Source organism: Anser cygnoides, chromosome 37, assembly GCF_040182565.1.
Source record: "Anser cygnoides isolate HZ-2024a breed goose chromosome 37, Taihu_goose_T2T_genome, whole genome shotgun sequence".
Lineage (NCBI taxonomy): Eukaryota > Metazoa > Chordata > Aves > Anseriformes > Anatidae > Anser > Anser cygnoides.
The window spans coordinates 669,259-690,815 of record NC_089909.1 but is presented as its reverse complement, the minus strand read 5'-3'; the positions used below and the strand labels follow the sequence as shown (position 1 = coordinate 690,815).

At 58.0% G+C, this 21,557-nt stretch overlaps 1 protein-coding gene across 1 annotated transcript; it reads left to right on the top strand.

Moving 5' to 3' along the window:
- Positions 1-3,249: 3,249 nt before the first annotated feature.
- On the top strand, positions 3,250-21,111 carry LOC106049424 (transmembrane protease serine 9-like). The gene is made up of 11 exons (XM_066987013.1): positions 3,250-3,382; positions 3,848-3,970; positions 6,831-6,993; positions 8,092-8,339; positions 8,684-8,820; positions 9,527-9,672; positions 13,458-13,615; positions 15,968-16,130; positions 18,291-18,544; positions 19,409-19,545; positions 20,867-21,111. The coding sequence occupies exons 2-11, from the start codon at positions 3,850-3,852 to the stop codon at positions 21,026-21,028; spliced, it is 1,689 nt and encodes a 562-aa protein (XP_066843114.1). The 5' UTR covers positions 3,250-3,382; positions 3,848-3,849; the 3' UTR covers positions 21,029-21,111.
- Positions 21,112-21,557: the final 446 nt, after the last annotated feature.

Genomic DNA, 21,557 nt, shown 5'->3' with positions numbered 1-21,557 from the left:
CTGTGTTCTTCTGTGGGTCCCCGTGTCCCCAACAGGTCCCCTCACATGACCCCATGTCTCCATGTCCCCCCAAGTCCCCTTGTGTGACCCCATGTCCCCTCACATCCCCACGTGCGCTTCTGTGGACCCCCCCCATGTCCCCTCTTGTGCCTTCAAGTTCTCCCCTGTCCCCTCATGATCCCCCCACGTGCCTCCACGACCCTTCGAGGTCCCCCAGTCCCTCCTTGTGCTCCCCTGTCCCCTTGTGTCGCCCCATGTCCCTTTGTGTCCCCTGTTGGGGTCCCACGTCCCCTTATGTGCCCCATGTCCCCTCATGGGCTCCCCCTGTCCCCAGCATGCCCCCCATGTCCCCTCATGTCCCCTCATGCCACCTGGAGACCCCCATAGATGGGCTCCCCCTCTGTGGTGGGAAGCCTTGTAGATGTGACCCTCATGGCCCAAGATCACCGCATCGATCCTGTGGGTGGGATCTCCCTGGGGACGAGATCTTTGCCCACCAGATCTTGGGGAACATGGCCCAGGTGGGCCACAGGTGGGATATCCATGGAGGATCTCTGCGGTTGACCACTGCACGGACAGGTTCCCCTGGTGTGGAGGTCTCTGGTGGACCAGGACACCATGGATGGGATCTCGGTAGATGGGACTTCCATGGGATGGGATCCTCGTGGACGTGATCCTGGTGGACGGGTCTTTACGGACCACGACCGCCATGGACTGATGGCTGGTGGATTAGGTCCCCGTGGACCAGACCTCCACAGGATGGGATCTCCACGGATGGCACCCTGGTAGGTGAGATCCTCACAGGCCAGGCCTCCACAGATGGGCTCCTCAGCACCACGGCCTCTTCAGTGAGGACCTCAGCAGAGCAGATCCCCGTGGACTTACTGGGAACAGTTGCTCTGGGTTCGACTCCAGGTTTGGGACCAAACCCAGCCCTGGGCTTCCTCTGCCACCAGCGGAGAGCGAGATCAGCATCTCCAAAACGTGATTCATCTTGGCCCGGCCTTTCCTTTCGTCAGGGCTCAGCTCCTGGGCCTCTCCACCCTTAATTGCTTGGCAGGGGCTCTAATTGCCCCGCGAGCTGCTGGCGGCCTCAGCTCCTTTCCCAAAAGCTCTGCGAAAGACTTTCCTTCGCCCGAATCACGGCTCTGGTACTCTGCAACTCCAAGGATGGCCAAGCTGGGGTGGCACTGGAGGACCCCTGGGTGCCCAAAATCCTGCCAGGAGCTGCAAGATGCTGCAGGACGTGCTGGAGCTTGGACAGGGTTCTTCTGGAGGAGGGAAATCAGGTGGGATGAGAGCACCGGTGGCTTCAACTGCCCGGATCCTGGCTGATGTCCAGCACCAAACCCGCCCAGGGAAGGGCCAGGCAACGCCGAGGTCCCCGTGCAGCAGCGGGTGGAGGTGCCCTGGGTGACCCTGGGGACAGTGGGTGACACTGATAACACCCAAGTCCCCATGGATGGAGACCCTAAGTCCCCATGGGGTGGAGAAGCCAGTGGTGACCTCCCATCTTGGAGACCTTCCCCTTGCCATCGGGGCTGGGGATGGACGGAAGGGGATCTGAGGTGCACGAGGGCTCGGGGACAATTTCCAGCTGGGGACAAGGTGGGGGACAAGTGTCACTCGCATCCCCGGTGCCCCCTTGACTCACCGGAGCCGACTCGCAGGGCTCGGTGGGGTTGGCACCAGGTCGTAGCCTCACCCATCGTTCACCCGCATCCGCGGCGTTACTCATCAGGAGGCGTGACCAGGAGAAGGTGGCACGTAGGTCCCCGAGGACCTCCGGCCTGGCCACGTCCTTGGGGACCTCCCGGAGCTGCAGACTGTCCCCCCTCGGAGGTGGCATCCCAAAGCTTGTGCCAAATCCCACACCCTTACACACACATGCACGGAGGGCATGTGCACACATGTGTGCATGATGTGAAGTCTACCCGGTGCGTAGCGGGTGGACGGACAGACGGACAGATGGAGAGGGAGGTGGATGGACGGATAGATCTGTAGATCTAGGTGGATCTATCCATCTCAGTGTAGATGGACAGATGGATTGAGGGATCCATCTATCTTGATGTAGATGGACAGATGGACGGACAGATGGATGGATAGGTAAACGATTGATAGACGGATAGGAGGACAGAGGGACAGACGGCCATCCAGCTTGCTGGAAGGACAGACAGATGGAGATAGAGCTGTACAGACAGACAGACAGACGGACAAAGCCCGGTGGATGGGCAGAGATGGACAGATAGACGGAGAGATGAGCAGATAGAGATGAGAGCGGATAGACTGACCGGCTGGTGGACAAACGGACGAAGAGATGAGTGGATAGACTGATGGACAGATAGATGCTGAAATAGCCACCTGGACAGACGGACAGATGGACAGCGAGGCTGCTGGATAGGCGTGCAGACAGATGGACAGACGGGTGGGCAGGTGGACAGATAGACAGATGGGCAGACAAACAGCTAGACAAAGCGGGATGGACAGATGGACAGAAAGACAGGGACGAGGGGACAGACGGACGAGGGGATGGCTGGATAGGGGTGCAGGTAGGTGGATGGACGGACAGACAGGTGGATGGATGGATGAGCAGATGGCCAGAGAGATGGCTGGACAGACAGACAGCTGGACAGACTTACAGGTGGATGGGTGGACAGACGGATGGGCAGACTTGCAGTCAGGCGGACAGATGGACGGGGAGATAGATGGATGGACAGGAAGGTGGAAGGACAGACGGATAAATACGGCCGGACAGATGTCCAGGCAGACTTACAGTTGCATGACCAGACAGACAGACAGACAGACAGGTGGCCAGGATAGATGAACAGACGGACAGACGGCTGGACCGGCAGGCAGATAAACAGACAGACTGGCCACACAGCTAGGCAGACGGACAGGCGGACAGCCAGCTGGACGGGCAGCCAGGGCGAGAGGCGGATGGACGTACGGACAGCACCCAGGCCATTCCATTTAACGACGCCCAGAGGCCGGATCCAGCCCATCCCACCCCAGCAGCTGTGGGGACAACCCTCCTCAAACCCACCCACACACCCACGAGGAAAGGGGGTGACCCAGCCAGTCCGTCCATCTGTCCGTCCATCTGTCCCTCTGTCCATCACGCCGGGCTGGTCTGTTTTCGGGCACGTCGGGAGGAGCGGGGCGGCGTTTTCCTCTGGGACATCAAAGCGGTAATCACCCGTGGGGCCGGGGAGACACCCACGGCCACGCTTGTCCCGCTTGCCGCTTGGACCCGTCGCCCAACCGCCCTTGAGTCACCCCGGCGGAGACACAACCTACTTTTTGGCCCGGTATAAATATGGCCCAACGACGGATTCTCGGCTTCCCGACGCACTGAGCCGGCCCCGTCTTTCTCCTCCAGCAGGTGAGTCCATCCCCGCAGCGGGGACAGCGGCGGCCTCCATCTCCAAGGGGTCGGATGGTGCCAGGTGGGACTTGGGGGGTTCTCCAGGTTCTTCGTTTCTTCTTCCCTATGGGTCGGATCCGTCCGCGCTGTGGTTTGGTGGAGGGAGCCTTCCATATCCCGGGTTAACTCGGCTCGCCCAGTTTAACGGGGACTGGGAGGGAAATGGTGCTTCCTGGGTTGCTGGAGGCACCGCCGGAGAGCTGAATTGGGCCAAAAGAGGGTGGAGAAGAGGGATTGAGGCCACAGCGTGATCTGTAGGGATGAAAGTTCACCAAAACACCAAGAGCATCCTGGTGGCGTTGCCTCTGTCCCTTGTTGGGAGGTGGAAGGACAGCGCTGGGACTGTCCCCCTGTCCCCCACGTGGCACCGAGTGCTCTCCCATGGTCCCCGAGCTGGTCTGGTTTGGTTTCTCTGCCCTCCAGGAATGGCTCGTGACGGGCATGGGGCCTTCAACTTCACCCCCATCTTCATCCTCATGGTGGGACTGCTGTCCGCCACCCCGCTGCTGGCACAAAACGGGAAGGGGGGCAATGAAGGCGATGAGCGTAAGTCAATCCGGTGGATGGAGATAGGGACGGGGACACTGCAGATGTTTCGCGGATGCGTCGCGGGGGAATGTATCCGGAGGGATGGGATTGGATGGGATGGGATGGGATGAGGAGATGCCTTCTGGCTCGTGGGAATCTTGCTGATGGGAAGGCTTGGGCAAAGCCCTGTAATTTCGAAACCTGTTTTCGTTTCGAGCTGAGATAAAGCAACCCCTCGCCGTAGAGAGAAAAGACACGGAGGAAAATTCCGTCACGTGGTTGGAGACGCTAGGATCCCTGGGACATCTTCCCTTCCTTCTCCGTGAGGTCGTACGGGGATTTCTGCCATGGAAAAGGAGACAAAAGCAGTCACCTGGGGCAAAGGAAAGCAAGAGAGACTTAATCCTGATGGGAGCATCCCCTTCTTTTCTTCTGGCTTCCAAAATGATGCTCTGACGAAGGGGAACCAGCACAGCCCCATGGATGGGTCCTGATCAGGAACGGAAGAGGAGGCCCATGATACATGCCCAAGAGTTGCCAAAACCTGGGATCTTAACCCAAATCGGTGCCCCCAGAGCTGAATCCGAAACTCCCAGGTCCTGCGTAGAAGGAACGAGCTCATGTTCAGACGGCGCCTGGATAATTTGCCATGTGGCTTTCCCAGAACTGTTTTCTGAGGGGGGGGGTTCTTGTGATAAGGTTTATCACAGCTTGGTTTGGGGTGGAGACACCATCACCTTGGCTGGAGCTCTCTTCTGGAAATCTAGGCTATGGATCCCACCGCACGGCTCCACCTTCTTGCGTTGCTTCTCCACCAGCTGGCCTTCATCAACGGAGATCCTCCGGGCCCAGGGAAGCTGCTGAGATGTCTACAAGGAGCTCGGTGGAACCTAAACCTTCTGGATGGTCTCCAAAGGCCCAAGGACAGCCTTTGAGGTGACGAGGGATGCTTCCCCGATGAGCGTGCACGCTGGGACGGTTCCCACCCTCCAGTTTTGGCAGCTGGGACCGGATAGTGGCAGATTCCAGGCGGCCTGAAACTCGGGCGTCTCCCATTGCCACCCGTCACAGGTCGTAATCCCCACCAGCACAAACCAGTCCCACCAGTAAATTCCAATGTCCCAACGTGCGGTGGAAGGTGATTGCAGATAACCATGGACCCGAGCCACCTCGCACATGGATCAATACAGCTCTTCGCCAGGGCAGTCAACACGTGGAGGTGGCAACCACAACTTCTTCCCAAAAACACCCCAAAAGTCAGCTGGGATGCTCCAGGCTACAGCGTGGAGGACTCAGCCTTAAGACCCATGAAGACACCTGGGGGAACGAGGACTTGATGCCTCCCATGTGACAGAGGCAAAAGTCCAGCTACTGCGCATTTTTTGGGTCAGGAGAGAGGATTTTTTGTTTAAAAAAATCTTTTTTTTCTTTTTTTTTTTTTTTTTTTTTTAATCTGGTTATCCTTTTGCTGTGAAGCTCATCTCCTGCTACTTGGACACAACTGATCACGAGGCGTCTTCTCCAGTAGAGAGCTTCTCAAAAATCCTGAGAGGTTCTTGCCCACATAGAGCTGTAGAGGGAGGGACACCAGGAGCACAGCGTGTCTGTTGTGTGGACACCCAAGTGGAGTCTTGCATGGGCACGACCTCAAGATGGTCATCCCACAAACCTCATAAACATCCCAACATGGGGAGGGACACCTTGTCTTGTAGACATCCAGCGTTGGATGGGGTGGGATTGCCTCTCAGAATGGTCCCTCCCTCTCTCTGAGGACCATCAACGCTGGCCAACTCCAGTGGACAACCATCTGCTTCAGCGAGCTAAAGCGAGGGGAGATGCCTCCAGAGACCTTAAAGATTGAGAAACTCGTGTCAGAAATGGAAGCTTTGGGTGGTGAGACCCCTTTTTTCTGCGATATGACCAAAGACCCCAAAACCAAGCTGATGGCTCTCTTCCCTGCAAACCTCATGGGACCAACGTGTCTTGGCTCCAGAGCCACGTAAGGACTCGCATTCCTGAGTGAGCTCCTGTTATCATTTCTCCCTGTGTCATGGCTTCTCCTGCTTGTGTTGATGCAACCATCTTCTACCTCGGCCCTAACTAGGAGGTCTGGGTACATAACATGAGCCATCCAGGAGGTAGGAGTCTTTTCGAGCTGGTCCTACAGGCTTTCTTACCAACGGAGGAAGAAGAAATCAGCTCTTTTAGGGGTGCGTCATCTCCCTTTTAGAGTCCAATCTTGGGCTGGGAGGAATCTTAGAGGTGGAACGGATGCCCCTCCCCGAGGCACATGGCGAAACCGGCGGAGATAAGTGGCCGTTGGTGACTTCCTGACGCACAGCGATTTCCAGTACAGCTCATTGGCACAGCCTGGCATGATGGACTGGTCCCAGGGGGTCTTCTCGTGGGACCTCCCACCCCAACGCTCTCCCTGGGACGTGTGGTCGGGCCATGGAGCGGTGGGCTCCATCAGAAGGCATCGAGAGAATTCAGATCGTCGAGGACTGTTTGGGGCTACTAATGGTTGGATTTCAACTGCTCCTGGTCCAAAACCCATCTTTTTCTCATTAAAAAAAAAAAAAAAAGATTTTGGTGTGACCTCAGTAGGTTAATAGATGACTCAGTGAAACAAAACAAAGCAAAACAAAAAAAAGTTAATTATGATTTTGACTGTTCTGATGGTATTTTAAGGCTAAAAAAAATAACAAAACCCACGGGAGAGAGAGCTTTCCCTTCTGTGTCTCATTTCACAATTTTTAAAGTTGGTTTTATGCTTTTCAACCCAAAATAACATTTTTTTTTCTTTGGAAGGAGGCTTCCTGGCTGCCTATAGCCACGCAAGGTTCTCACGGTGCCCTTGGGTGCTCTTGTCTTGCAGTACCGGAGGTGGACGAGTCCCGTATCATCGGTGGGAAGCCCTGCTCCATCACCCAGCGACCTTTCCAGGTTGCCCTCATCAAGAGGGGACAAATCCTGTGTGGAGGAAGCTTGATAGACGCCCAGTGGGTCCTGACAGCCGCCCACTGCAAGCAGCCAGGCAGGTAAGCTGGCTCCATGCTCACATTCCCCATGGCTTCCTACAAGCCGACGTCTCGTTTTCCAAGACCCTTTAATGACTGAGGGGGAGAGTTGGGTCCCAGAGGTTGGTACCTCCAGGTATCGGTGCCCAGATGTCGGCACTTCCAGAGGATGGTGCCTCCTAATGGTGGCATCCAGAGAGAGATGCCCCAAAAGTCGGTGTCTCCGGAGTTGGCTGCTTCCAGATGTGGACACCTCCAGATTTTGGTGTCCAGAAGTTGGTAATGTTGAGTCTGGTACCTTCAGGTAGCTCCAGAGGTGGGTATCTCCAGAGGTTGCTATGCCCAGGTAGTCCCACCCAGATGTTACCTCCAGATCTGATGTCCTGATGCCCAGAAGCACCAGATGTTGATGCTCCAGCCATGGGTATCTCCAGATGTTGGTATCCAGAAGCTGGTACCTCCAGAGGGCATCAAAGGCACAGCCAGCATCCCCAGGGAGACAGGAGCTGATGTCTCCTTTGCCAGGGGACAACATCTGGCCATCAACCCACAAGGGACTCAACCTCCCCCAGATTTGAGGCCCGGTCACCCCCCCTTTTTCCAGGTGATGACACCAAGTGGAGCAGGTCCCCCCACAGCCAAATTTCTCCAGCTTCCCCACAAGGCTCCACGAGAGGAAGCTTCACGTTTGGGAGGGGAAATAAAGATGAAAACCAGAAGAAACGTTGGCAAGAATTTGGGCTCAGGGTGGCGTTGCTGGGATGTTGCAGGTGGGACTCCTTGCCTGAAGCCTGATGTGAGGAAGATGAAGGTGAAGTCAAGGAACTGAAGTCAAGACGTTCTCCAAAGTCCCATGGAGATGGGAAAGGCCCCAGGGTACCTGAGCCATCAAAGAGCTCTTGGAGGAGATCTATCTCACAAATCCCCAAGGCATTTTCATTTTTCTCCTCGAGGACAAGGGGATGAGGTGGTCCCATGGACACATCACCTTAACTCTGCCTGCCGACTGGGTCTGGAGAAGCTTTGGAGGATGACCCTCAGTCATCCCCTTGACCCATAGGGTTGTGCATCTCCTCTGGAGGAGCTGGCTCTGATTTCTTGACCTTCTTCTCCGGGCAGGGACCTCAGGGTGTTAATCGGGACGGACACGCTGCGGGATGGCACGGGGGAAGTGAGGATGATTTCGCAGTTAATCGTCCACCCGGCCTACAACCCCCGCAAGAACGACAACGACTTCATGCTCCTGAGGCTGAACAGACCTGTGCAGTTTAGCAACAACATCAAGAAGATCAGATTGGCCACGAGGTGTCCCATGGACGGGATGAGGTGCAGCGTGTCTGGCTGGGGCACGACCAAGTCCCCCGGAGGTACTGGCTCAATGTGGAGACACCGGTGGAAGAGGTGGGATAGGGGGGATGTAATTTGGCAGGGAAAAGGAGGCCGAGTTCTCTTCTTGGTCAGGAAAATTGGATGAGGGAGGGCCCCTTATGTTGTCTTCACTCTACCCAACGAGGTTTCCCATGAAAAATGACTTTCCCTTGGGGTTGAGGTTGGGGTTTCCTTTGCGTTGGACTACCCACCTCCGGTGGAGGCATCTCCCTTGCCCGCCTCCAAAGGAACTTCACCAAAAATACCACAAGGTCTACTCAGGCCTCAGCACGAGGAGGCTGCCATTCCTCACCGTTTTTCTCTCCATCCCCCTCATCTGCAGCAAAGCTCCCCAGAAATCTGCAGTGTGCCGGCGTCCAAGCCTTCGGGAAGGATAAGTGCGCGAGGGCGTACGGGAGGTTGATCACCCCCAACATGTTCTGTGCCGGCGTCCCCCAGGGGGGCATTGATTCCTGCCAGGTAAGAGGTCCCTTCAGCCTCCTCCCATGGGGCCGTGAAAGGTTTGGGTTCCTTCACCATTATCTGCAAGCCATAAAACCGGGGAATGGCCCTAACACGTAGGTGAAGCTACACAATATTTGGGTTTCCCACAATATTTGGGTTTCCCACAATATTTGGGTTTCCCGCAATATTTGGGTTCCACACAACCTTTGTTTTCCCAAAAATATTTGGGTTTCCCCACAAGTACCTCATGCTTGAGGCACGGAGCCAGGGATGGGCCACAACATGTGGATGGGTCCATGCAATATTTGGGTTCCTCCACCTTTATCTCCAACCCAAGCCATAAAACCAACAAATGGCCCCAGCATGTAGGTGAAGCTACACAATATTTGGGTTTCCCACAATATTTGGGTTTCCCACAACCTTTGTTTTCCCAAAAATATTTGGGTTCCCCACAACTACCTCATGCTTGAGGCCCGGAGCCAGGGCTGGGCCACAGTATGTGGATGGGTCCGTGCAAGGTTTGGGTTCCTCCACCATTATCTCCAACCCAAGCCATAAAACCAAGGAATGACCAAGACACGTGGATGGGTTCCTACAAGGTCTGTCTTCCCCACAACTACCTCATGCTTAAGCCCCATAGACGGGACTGGACCACGACACGGGGTACAAGGTCCATGGTGTCACCCAAATGAGCCCTACCCTTGTGCTCTTCTCCCCACAGGGCGACTCCGGGGGCCCGCTGGTGTGCAACGGGGTGCTGCAAGGCGTGGTGTCGTGGGGCATGGCTGTCTGCGGGCGCAAGGGGCAGCCCGGCGTCTACTCCAACGTGTGCCAAGCCGTGCCCTGGATCAGGAGATACATCAGGGGGTAGCGAGACCGATCCCCTCCCCGGCCCCACCACCTCCCCCCGCGCCCCCCCGATGACATTCTCGGCACTTAAGTATTTGGGGTGGGGTGGGAGAAGCAAATAATTTCCCGGAATGCTCTTGGGAAGATGGGCGATTTGGGGAGAAATAAAGGAATTGAAAGAAAAAGGGGAAATTGAGTCATGGAAGAGTTTGGGGGGGGGGGCTCCAGAACCCTTGGATGTGGACCCCTCAGCATCCCCCAGGGTCCCTTTGCCTCATCCTTTGGGGAGGGGGACACCAGCGCAATAATTAATGAGCTATTAATTGCCATCCCAACAATAACCCCATCACTAGGAGGAAAACACTGTTTTAATTAGTGATTTCCCTCGTTAGCGTTAACGAGAAACCCTTTGGGATCTGAGATGGGGCATGGATCCTGTCTCCTGCACCCACACTGGGGGAAAGGGACTAATTAATAGAACTAATTAATAGGGATAATTAATCCCCTACACACCTACCGGCACCGGGAGCTTTCCTCTCCCAAACTCTCTAGGCAGCTTCACCGGCTGCAGGACCCCACCCTAATTAATCACCCAACTAATTAATGAATTACCGATGATGTTCATGTTGGCCATGCTAATTGGGAGCATGGCCAAAAGCCGAGGTCACCGGGAACGGGGAGGGGTGACTGTGACACGGGGACCTTGTGCGAGGTGCCCCCTCTGCAGGCATCCAGAAAGGGGCAGGGGATTTCCCCAAGGGAGTCCTCGTTAGGCCTAATTGGGCCGCTAATTAGCTGGAGGCCTGGGGGAGGTGTGGAAGGGACTGTCCCTAGGTGCCGGTGGTGTTATTTTGGGGACAGTCCCCGGATGTCCCCAGATCGTGGTGTCCTCCGGGACTGGAAGGGGACATGGGCGCCTTGGGGACATCATCCCTTTGAGGACATCATCTTTTTGGGCACATCGTCCCTTTGGGGTCATTGGCCCTTTGGGGACATCATCCCCTTGGGGACATCGGCCCTTTGGGGGACATCATCCCCTTGGGGACATCAGCCCTTTGGGGGACATCAACCCTTTGGGGACATCGGCCTTTTGGGGGACATTGGCCCTCAGGGGACATCATCCCACTGGGGACATCGACCCTTTGGGGACATCAGCCCTTTGGGGACACCAGCCCCATGGGGACATTGTCCCCTTGGGGACAGGATCCTTTTGTCCCTTAGGGTGTGGAGCTCCTGAGGACCCTGTAGGAGATATGGGGACACTTTGGGGACAAGGAGCACCCACCTGGTGCCAGCATGTCCACTGGCGCCCGTCCCCGTGGGGTGACATCCCCCTGAGCGCCACAGGGGCATCGAGGTGTCCCCCCGATTCTGCTTTGGGGTCCCCTTAATTTTCATTTTGGGTCCCCTCAATTCTCCTTCGGGGTCCCCGTAATTCTCTTTTGGGGTCCTTTTAATTCTCCTTTCGGACCGCCTTAATTTTCCTTTGGGGTCCCCTTCATTTTCTTTCGGGGTCCCCTTGATTTTCCTTTGGGGTCCCCTCAATTCTGCATTTGGGTCCCCTTAATTCTGTCCTGGCTTTGGGGTCCCCTCAGTTCTCCTTGGGGTCCCCTTTTGCTCTGTCCTTGTTTTGGGGTCCCCTTAATTCTCCTTTGGGATCCCCTTAATTCTCCTTTGGGGTCCCTTTAATTCTCCTTTGGGGTCCCCCTACTTCTCTTCTGGGGTCACCCTATTTCTCTTGCGGGTCCCCCTAATTCTCTTTTGGGGTTCCCTTAATTCTCCTTTGGGTCCCCTTTACCCCCACTTTTTGGGGTCCTCTTTGCTTCTCCTTTGGGGTCCCGTTAACTTGGTCTCTTGTTTTGGGGTCCCCTTAACTCTCTTCTGCTTGGGGTCCCCTTAACCCCGCCCTTACATTGGGGTCCCCTTTATCTGCCCCTACTTTGGGGTCCCCTTAACTCTGCCTCTGTTTTGGGGTCCCCTTGACTCCGCCCCCAATTGGGGTCTTCTTAATGTTGCCCCTATTTTGGGGTCCCCTTTCTCTGCCCCTATTTTGGGGTCCCCTTAACTTCACCCCTATTTTGGGGTCCCCTTTACCTGCCCCTACTTTGGGGTCCCCTTAATTCTTCCCCTATCTTGGGGTCCCCTTAATTATGTCCCTCATTTGGGGTCCCCTTAATGATGTCCCTCATTTGGGGTCCCCTTAATTGCCCCTGCTTTGGGGTCCCCTTAATTCTGCTCCTATTTTGGGGTCCCCTTCCCTCTTCCCCCCAGAAAATTTGGGCAAAGGGGGAAACTGAGGCAGGGCAGAGCCTCCACTCATGGAGGGCCTCGATGGGAGGATTGTGGGTAATGCGGGGCTGGCACCCCACAGCCGTGTGGGCTGCACTGGGAGGGACTGGGAAGGACAGAGGGGGCACTGGGAGGGACAGGAAGGGCACTGGGAGGCACTGGAAGGGAATTGGGAGGCACTGGAAGGGACGGGAAGGAACTGGGGAGCACTGGGAAGGGGAGGGAGGGCACTGGGAAGCACGGGGAGGGAGGGCACTGGGAAGCACTGGGAGGGACAGGAAGGAAACTGGGAGGCACTGGGAGATGGGAAGGGAACTGGGGAGCACCAGGAAGGGGAGGAAGGGCACTGGGAAGCACTGGGAGGGACAGGAAGGAAACTGGGAGGCACTGGGAGATGGGAAGGGAACTGGGGAGCACCGGGAAGGGGAGGAAGGGCACTGGGAAGCACTGGGAGGGACAGGAAGGGAACTGGCAGGCACTGGAAAGGGCAGGGAGGGCACTGGGGGGCATTGGAAGGGTACTGGGAGGCACTGGAAAGGGCAGGCAGGACACTGGGAGGCACTGGAAGGGCACTGGGATACACTGGAACATGCTGGGAGGCACTGGAATATACTGGGAGGCACTGCAAAGCATTGGGATATACTGAAAGGCACTGGGAAGCCTCTAGGAGACACTGGGAGGCACTGGGCGGTGCTGGGAGGGACTGGGAGGTATTGGAGGCCTCAGGAGTTCACTGGGAGGCACTGGGAGCACTGGGAGCCCCTGAAGGCACTGGGAGGAATTGGGAGGTACTGGGAGGGTGCTGGAAGGCATTGGAGGCCTTGCGAGCAAACTGGGAGCACTGGGGGCACTGGGAGCCCTGGGGACACTGGGAAAACTAGTAGCACTGGAAGCACTGGGGGCACTGGGACCACTGGGGGCACTGGGGCACTGGGGGCAATGGGATCACTGGGGTACTGGGAGCACTGGGATCACTAGGATCACTGGGAGCACTGGGAGCACTGGGACCACTGGGAGCACTAGGAGCACTGGGAGCACTGGGATCACTAGGATCACTGGGAGCACTGGGAGCACTGGGATCACTGGGGCACTGGGTGCACGGGGAGCACCGGGAGCACTGGCATCACCGGGGTACTGGGATCACTGGGACCACTGGGAGCACTGGGATCACTGGGAGCACTGGGAACACTGGGATCACTGGGGCACTGGGAGCACTGGGAGCACTGGGATCACTGGGGCACTGGGAGCACCAGGAGCACTGGGATCACCGGGGTACTGGGATCACTGGGACCACTGGGGACACTGGGAAAACTGGTAGCACTGGAAGCACTGGGAGCACTGGGACCACTGGGATCACTGGAATCACTGGGAGCACTGGGGTCACTGGGGTCACTGGGAGCACTGGGGCACTTGGGACACTGGGAGCACTGGAAACACTAGGATTTGGGCACTGGTATCACTGGTATCACTGGTATCACTGGTATCACTGGGGGCACTGGGAGCACTGGGAGCAGTGGGAGCAGTGGGCGTGTCCCCACTGTCTCCGCCCCAACCTGCCAGGGCGGGGCCCCCCCCCGGGGATTTAAAGGGCCGGGCCCGGCCTCGGCAGCCTCCAGGTCCCTGTCCTCCGCTGCCATGGAGCGCCTCCTGCCCCTGCTGCTGCTGGCTGCTGGTGAGGGGACTGGGAGGGACTGGGGGGCACTGGGAGGGCACTGGAGAGCACTGGGTGGGGACTGGGAGGGAGTGGGAGGGAACTGGGGGCACTGGGAGGGACTAGGAGGCAACTGGGGGGCACTGGGAGGGAACTGGGGGCACTGGGAGGGAACTGGGGGCACTGGGAGGGACTGGGGGGCAACTGGGGGGCACTGGGAGGGAACTGGGGGGAACTGGGGGGCACTGGGAGGAACTGGAGGGCACTGGGAGGGAGCTGGGAGGGACTGGGAGGTAACTGGTGGGCACTGGGAGGGAACTAGGGAGAACTGGGAGGGACAGAAAAGGAACTGGTGGGCACCAGGAGTGGTTGAGGATATTGGGAGGGAATTGGTAAGGAACTGGTGGGCACTGGGAGGAAATTGGGAGGGAACTGGGGCATACTGGGAGGGACTGGGAGGCACTGGAAGTGAATTGGAGGGGAGTAGGAAGGGAGTGGGAGGACATTGGAGGGGTCTGGTGGGCACTGGGAGGGCGCTAGGGTGCACTGGGGGGACTGGATGGTACTGGGATGGTGCTGCGGGGACTGGGAATATGCTATAGGGAGCACTGGGGGGAACTGGGAGCTGCTGGGGTGCACTGGGAGTGAACTGGGGGGCCACTGGGAAGGTGCTGTGTGTGCTGCAGTGCACTGGGAAGGCACCAGGGGGCACTGGGATGGTGCTGGGGGGCACTGGGGGGAACTGGAAGGGAACTGGGGTGCACCAGGAAGGGGCTGGGAGGCAACTGAGAGGAACTGGGGGGACTGGGAGGTGCTGGGAAGCGACTGGGGGAAACTAGGAGGGCACTGGTGGGTGCTGCAGTGCACTGGGAGGGCACTAGGGGGCACTGGGAGTGCTGGGGGGCACTGGGAGGCCCCGGGAGGCCCTGGGAGGGCACTGGGTCACTGGGAAGGCATTGGGAGGGGGGTGAGAGGGAATGGGGGGCACTGGGAGTGTACTGGTGGCAGTGAGGCAGAATGAGGAGGTCTTGGAGGCACTGAGGTGTACCGGGAAAGAGGTGGAGGTGAACTGGGGACACTGGGAGCATACTGGTGTGAGTGGGAGGGAAAGAGGAAGCACTGGGAGGCACTAGAGGGCACCGAGGGATACTGGGAGGGAGCTGAGGGTGAACTGGGGACACTGGGAGACAGTGGGAGTGTACTGGTACGGATGGGAGGGAAACTGGAGGCACTGGGAGGCAAATAGAGGGCACTGGGGGATACTGGGGCACTGAAGAAGGGCTGGGGGGCATGGGGAGCACTGGGAGCACTGGTGGGGTGTAGGAGGGACTGGGATGGCAACCGGTTGCACTGGGAAGGAACTGGGGGTGAACTGGGGGCATTGGGAGCACACTGGTGGGGCATGGGAAGAAAAGGGGGGGAAGCACTGGGAGGCAACTGGAAGCCACTGAGGAGACAGCAAGGGTTTACTGGGAGGGAGCCGGAGGAGACTGGGGTCACTGGAAGGTACTGGGTGGGAACCAGAGGCTACTGGGAAGACCTGGCGGGCAGTGAGAGGCACTGGGAGTCACTGGGGACAATGGAGAGGAAGTGAGGCTGCATTGGGAAAGAAGTGGGAGGCACTGGGAGGGCACTGGGAGGTGCTGGGAGGGCAATGGGAGGCACTGGGAGGGCACTGGGAGACACTGGGAGGTAGTAGGTGGGAAGTGAGAGATCACTGGGAGAACTGGGAGGGAACGGGAGCAACTGGAAGGGCAGGAAGGTGACGTGGGGAGGCCCTGAGGACCCTTAGATGGGGAGGAACTGGGAAGGAAGGAACTGGGAAGGAACTGGGAGGCACTGGGATGGCACTGGGAGGCAGTAGATGCGAAGTGAGAGGTCAATGGGAGAACTGGGAGGGAATGGGAACAACTGGGAGAGCAGAGAGGTGACGCAGGGAGGCCCTGAGGACCCTTAAATGGGGAAGAACTGGGAAGGAAGGAACTGGGAAGGAACTGGGAAGGAACTGGGAAGGAACTGGGAGACACTGGGGCCCTTAGATGGGGACCCTTAGATGGGGAGGAACTGGGAAGGAAGGAAATGGGAAGGAAATGGGAAGGAACTGGGAGGCACTGGGATGGCCCTGAGAGACACTGGCAGGCAGTAGGTGGGAAGTGAGAGGTCACTGGGAGAACTGGGAGGGAACGGGAGCAACTGGGAGGGCAGGAAGATGATGCGGGGAGGCCCTGAGGACCCTTAGATGGGGAGGAACTGGGAAGGAACTGGGAAGAACCTGGGAAGGAACCGGAAAGGAACCGGGAAGGAAGGAACTGGGAGGAACTGGGAGGCACTGGGAGGCACTGGGAGGGCTGAACCCCGGTTCCCCTCCCGCAGCGGCCACGGGGGACGAGAACCGGATCGTGGGGGGCCACAGCTGCCAGAAGAAGCACCACCCGTACCAGGCGGTCCTGCTGGGCCCCCAGAACAACATCCACTGCGGCGGGGTCCTCATCGACAAGTTCTGGGTGCTGACGGCCGCCCACTGCGACACCAAGAGGTGGGGTGGCCCCAGCTGGGGTGGGGATTGGTGGGGTGAGGGCCCTTCCCCTCCGCTGGGCCGATGGGCAGGTCTGGGAGAGGGTCACCAAGTCCTGGTGGGGATTGGTCTCAACGTGGAGGAGGTGGAGAACATCAAGGGTGGAAGTCGTGGGGGTCGTCTACTTGAGGTCCTCCTCCCCACCCTGCAGCCTTCTGGGGACCTTTCCCAGCAGCCACGATGTCACTTGGGACTGGGTGGCCAAGTGCTGGGCGGAGAGGAGGTCACCTCTATGGCCTGGAAGAACCTCTTGGCTTCCCATTGTGACCATCCCGTTGGGTTGGCCAACAACTGTCCAGCTGGGCTCCAAGAATTAGGATCTAACTGTGTTGGCCACCACAACCATCCAGTTGGGCTCCCAGTATGACCATCCCATTGGGTTGGCCACCACAACCATCCCATTGGGCTCCCAATACGACCATCCCGTTGGGTTGGCCACCACAACCATCCAATTGGGCTCCTAACATCACCATCCCATCGAGTTGGCCAACACAACTGTCCAGGTGGGCTCCAAGAATTAGGATCTAATTGTGTTGGCCACCACAACCACCCAGTTGGGCTCCCAGAATTAGGATCTAACTGTGTTGGCCACCACAACCATCCAGTTGGGCTCCCAGTATGACCATCCCATTGGGTTGGCCACCACAACCATCCAGTTGGGCTCCCAGTATGACCATCCCATTGGGTTGGCCACCACAACCATCCAGTTGGGCTCCCAGTATGACCATCCCATTGGGTTGGCCACCACAACCATCCCATTGGGCTCCCAATACGACCATCCCGTTGGGTTGGCCACCACAACCATCCAATTGGGCTCCTAACATCACCATCCCATCGAGTTGGCCAACACAACTGTCCAGTTGGGCTCCCAGAATTAGGATCTAACTGTGTTGGCCACCACAACCATCCAGTTGGGCTCCCAACATGACCATCCCGTTGGGTTGGCCACCAGAACCATCCCATTGGGCTCCCAACATGACCATCCAGTTGGGTTGGCCACCAGAACCATCCCTGAACACACCCAAGCTGTCCACAAAACCAGCATCTCCCCACCTTCAAGGTCCTGCAGGTCCCTCCCCATGTCCAAATTCTCCAAAATTTCAAATTTCCCAAAACCACCGCATCACCCCCCTCGGTCCCCACTCACCCATGGACGTCTCGGTCTTGTCCACACGCCCAAAAGGGGCTTCGAGGCCGCTGGGGGGTGGCCATGTGAGGTGCTTCTTGAAGACATCATGGAGAGGAGCTTCTCCACCCCCTTCTCCACGTGGGGTTGAGGGGAGAAGCAGGATGCGACCCCCTCAACCCATCCACGCAGAAGCCATTGATACGGTGGAGTTGGCCAAGAAGGACCTGAACTAACCCCAAATTTGGTGACCCCAAATTTGGTGACCCCAAATATGGTGGCCCCAGATTTGGTGGCCCCAGATTTGGTGACGGGTGATGTGGAGCAGCCTGAAGAGAGGTCTCCTCCTCTCCCCATTCCCACCAGCTCTCTGAACTGGACTAGAATGCGTTGAGTGAAGGGGGCAGACCAGTCTGGGGAGCTGGTGGTACTGGTGTGACTGGCCCGGGCATGGGAGGACCACGGGACCCATCCTCCCTGCATGACAGGGTCTGAGCCATCTCCTTGAGGGACACCTTTGGACTTCCCTCCGTTTATTTTTGGGTGGTCCAAGCTTCTCCCCACTGAGTCCTGACGCACAGGGCGTAGAGCAGGGAGGAGCTGCAGGAAAAACAAGGAAGAAAACACGAAATTTAGCATTTAGTTGAATGTGGTGGGGCCTGGAGAAGGGGTGAGGACACTTGGGCCTTCAAGGTGTAGAGGCTGGAGCTGGTTCTTCACCACCATGCCCAGCTTGGCACGGGCTGGGGAGGACCTCACGTCCCTTGCTGGGACATGCTGGGCCGCTTTTGTCTCCTGGCCTCGGTTTCCCCATCTGGTTCGAGATCCTAATGATAGGAGGGGAAGCCTTTTGCCCTACTTCCGCGGAGGCCAGGAAGCTTCATCACCGCCCCGCTCCTCCCAGCCTCCCCGGCGTGGACCTCCCCTCACCCTGGCCTCTGCCCCGGCCACCACCGAGCCTCACCGCGGTCCCTTTTCTCCACCTCCATGCCCAGGTCCATCCCCATCCGCATGGGCGACCACAGCCTGAAGACCAAGGAGGGGACGGAGCAGTGCATCAACTCGGCCCAGGCCTTCGTCCACCCCGGCTACAACCCCACCACCCACGACAACGACATCATGCTGCTGAAGCTCCAGAAGCCCGTGCGCTTCACCGACCACGTCCAGCCCGTGGCCCTCCCCAGGAGATGCCCGCCGCCCAATACCGAGTGCATCGTGTCGGGCTGGGGCAGCACCAGCAGCCCTGAAGGTCGGTGGAAACATCTCCTCGCGACGTGTGGTGGGGTCCCGAGGGACCTGGGGAGACAGCTGGGCGTCTTGGGGACGTCTCAGTGTCTTGGGGGCATCTGGGCAGGTTGTTTTGGGGATGGTTTGGGGACTTCTTGGTGTCTTGAGGATAGCTTGGTGTCTTGGGGACATCTTGGATTCCTGGGGACATCTCAATGTCTTGAGGACAGCTTGGGGACATCTTGGCCTCTTGGGGACATCTTGGCCTCTTGGGGATGTCGCAATGTCTTGAGGACATCCTGGTGTCTTGGGAATATTTGGGTGTCTTGGGGACATCTCAATGTCTTGGGGACATCTCAATGTTTAGGGGACAGCTTGGGGACATCTTGGTGTCTTGAGGACAGCTTGGTGTCTCGGGAACATCTTGGTGTCTTGGGAACATCTGGGTGTTTTGGGGACATCTAGGCATCTTGGGGACATCTCAATTTTTTGGGGACAGCTTGGGGACATCTTGGTGTCTTGGGAATATTTGGGTGTCTTGGGGACACCTTTGCTTCTTGGGGACATCTCAATGTCTTGAGAACAGCTTGGGGACATGTTGGGGATATCTTGGCATCTTGGGGACATCTCAACACCTTGGGGACACCTCTCTCTGGGCGGGGCTTCCTGGGTCCATTGGAGGTCTCCGTTCTCCACACCATGACCACAGGAGACATCAAATCACCTCCGCTGTGGCCGCTCAGCCCTGACCTTGGGGCGCGTCTCCCATGGTGGGGCCACGTCACCTTAGAAGGGAGACGGTCCCATTGCATCGGAGCCCTCTGGGGACCCTTCCCATGGGGTGAAGGGTGACCTGGGACCCCTCACCATGTCCCACCATCCCCAGGCTACTTCCCCGACATCCTCCAGTGCGGTGTGGTCTACACCATCTCCAACGAGGAGTGCAGCAAGCTCTACCCCAAGGGCATCACCAGGAACATGATCTGCGCCGGGCTCAGCTCGGGGGGCACCGACTCCTGCCAGGTGGGTCTGGTGGCAGTGGGGTGGCCGTGGGGCGCTGCACCCATGGGTGGGTGCCTTCACCCGCCCTGTCCCCGGGGAGGGACCAATGGAGAGGAACCGGGGTTGGGGGGCACATCACACCCAGCTGAGGACCAGTGGTGGAGGTCCCCATCTCTGGTGGAAGATCAGCCCTGGGGGTCTCAGCTGCTTCAGGGCCCCCCAGTAAGCACCGTGGGGACCCCCGGCTGCTATAGGGACCACCTGGGTGCCGTAGGCACCCTGGGTGCTATAGGGACCCATCCCTAAGCACCATACACATGCCTGGGTGCTATAGGGCCCACCAAGCAACACACCAAGCACCTTGGGTGCTAGAGAGAACCCCTGGGTGCTATTAGGACCTTTGGGTGTTGTAAAGACCCCCGGAATGCTATAGGGACCCCCCAACGAGCACCATATGGATCCCTGGCTGCTCTAGGGACCCCCAGGCATTCTACAGGTCCCTGGGAGCTATAGGGACCCCTGCACGCCATGGGGACATCCTGGGAGCTATAGAGACTGCCAGGGTGCTGTAGGGACCTCCAGCGTGTTATGTAGACCCTATGGATGCTATAGGGACCGCACAGGTAATGCACAGCCTCCTGGGTGTTAAAAGGACCCCCAGGTGCTATGGGAATCTCCCTGATGCTATAGGACCCTCCCAGGGTGTTAAAGGGAACCCAAGGGTGCTATAGGGACCCCCAAACTCTGTATAGCCACCCCTGGGTGCTATAAGGACCCCTTGCATGCTATAGGGACCCTTTAGGTGCTATAGGGACCACAAGGCAACATTCAGCCTTCCGAGTTCTATAGGGACCCCTAGGTTCTATAGGGACCCTCTGCATGCTATAGGGACCCCCAGACACTGTACAGCCCCCCTGGGTGCTACCCCTGGACCCCATAGGGACCCCAACACCCAACCCCACAGGGCAATGGTGATCTCCACCCAGCAGCAGGCACCGCCAGGAGGACCAGGGGGTCCCCATGGGGCAGGGCTGGGGACACAGGGGGACGAAGTGAGGGTGGGTTGGCCACCACAACCACCCAGTTGGGCTCCCAGAATTACAATCTAACTGGGATGGCCACCACAACCATCCTGCTGGGCTCCCAATGTGACCGTCCCGTTGGGTTGGCCACCACAACCATCCAATTAGGCTCCCAAGATGATTATCTCGTTGTGTTGGCCATCACAACCATCCAGCTGGGCTCCCAGTGTGACCATCCCATTGTGTTGGCCACCACAACTGTCCAGTTAGGCTCTGGTGAGATGGTGGGGACCATCTCACTGGGTGCCTCTGTCCTCCAGGGTGACTCGGGTGGGCCACTGGTGTGCAAGGACGAGCTGCAGGGCATTGTCTCGTGGGGCATGCAAGTGTGCGGGCGGCGGGGCAAGCCCGGCGTCTACACCCGCGTCTGCGAGTTCACCGCCTGGATCCACGACACCATCAGGAGGAAGAGCCACGCTTGAGAACCCATCGCACGCTTCTGGGTCTGCTCCTCGCTTCTCTCATCCTGGGGAGGAGCTCCTGGAATAAAATCCTCTAGAACCTGGCCGCCCTGTGCCATCATGTGGATGTGGGGAGGGGGAGAAGAGTGGGAGAACATGGCCACCATGAGCATGGGGTCTCCGGAGGTTGGTGGGCAACTCATGGCCATGGGTGTTTGGGGGTGGTCAACCTGGAACCACATCTTTCTGGTGCTGGTTGCCACGGTGACAATCTGCAACCATACATCTGGTGCTGGTGGCCACGGTGGCAACCTAGAACCACATCTTTCTGGTGCCGGTTGCCATGGTGGCAACCTGGAATCATGACTTTCTGGTGCTGGTGGCCACAGTGGCAACCTGGAACCATACATCTGCTGCTGGTGGCCGTGGTGGCAACCTGGAACCACATCTTTCTGGTGCTGGTGGCCATGGTGGGCAATCTACAACCAAAAATCTAGTGCTGGTGGCCACAGTGGCAACCTGGAACCACACATCTGGTGCTGGTAGCCAT

Bases quoted from the DNA above. Each gene is read 5' to 3' on its own strand.
- LOC106049424 (XM_066987013.1), top strand. From the start codon at position 3,850: ATGGCTCGTGACGGGCATGGGGCCTTCAACTTCACCCCCATCTTCATC. The intron at 8,340-8,683 runs GTACTGGCTCAA...CCTCATCTGCAG, and splicing joins CACGACCAAGTCCCCCGGAG to CAAAGCTCCCCAGAAATCTG. The intron at 19,546-20,866 runs GTGGGTCTGGTG...TCTGTCCTCCAG, and splicing joins GGGGCACCGACTCCTGCCAG to GGTGACTCGGGTGGGCCACT.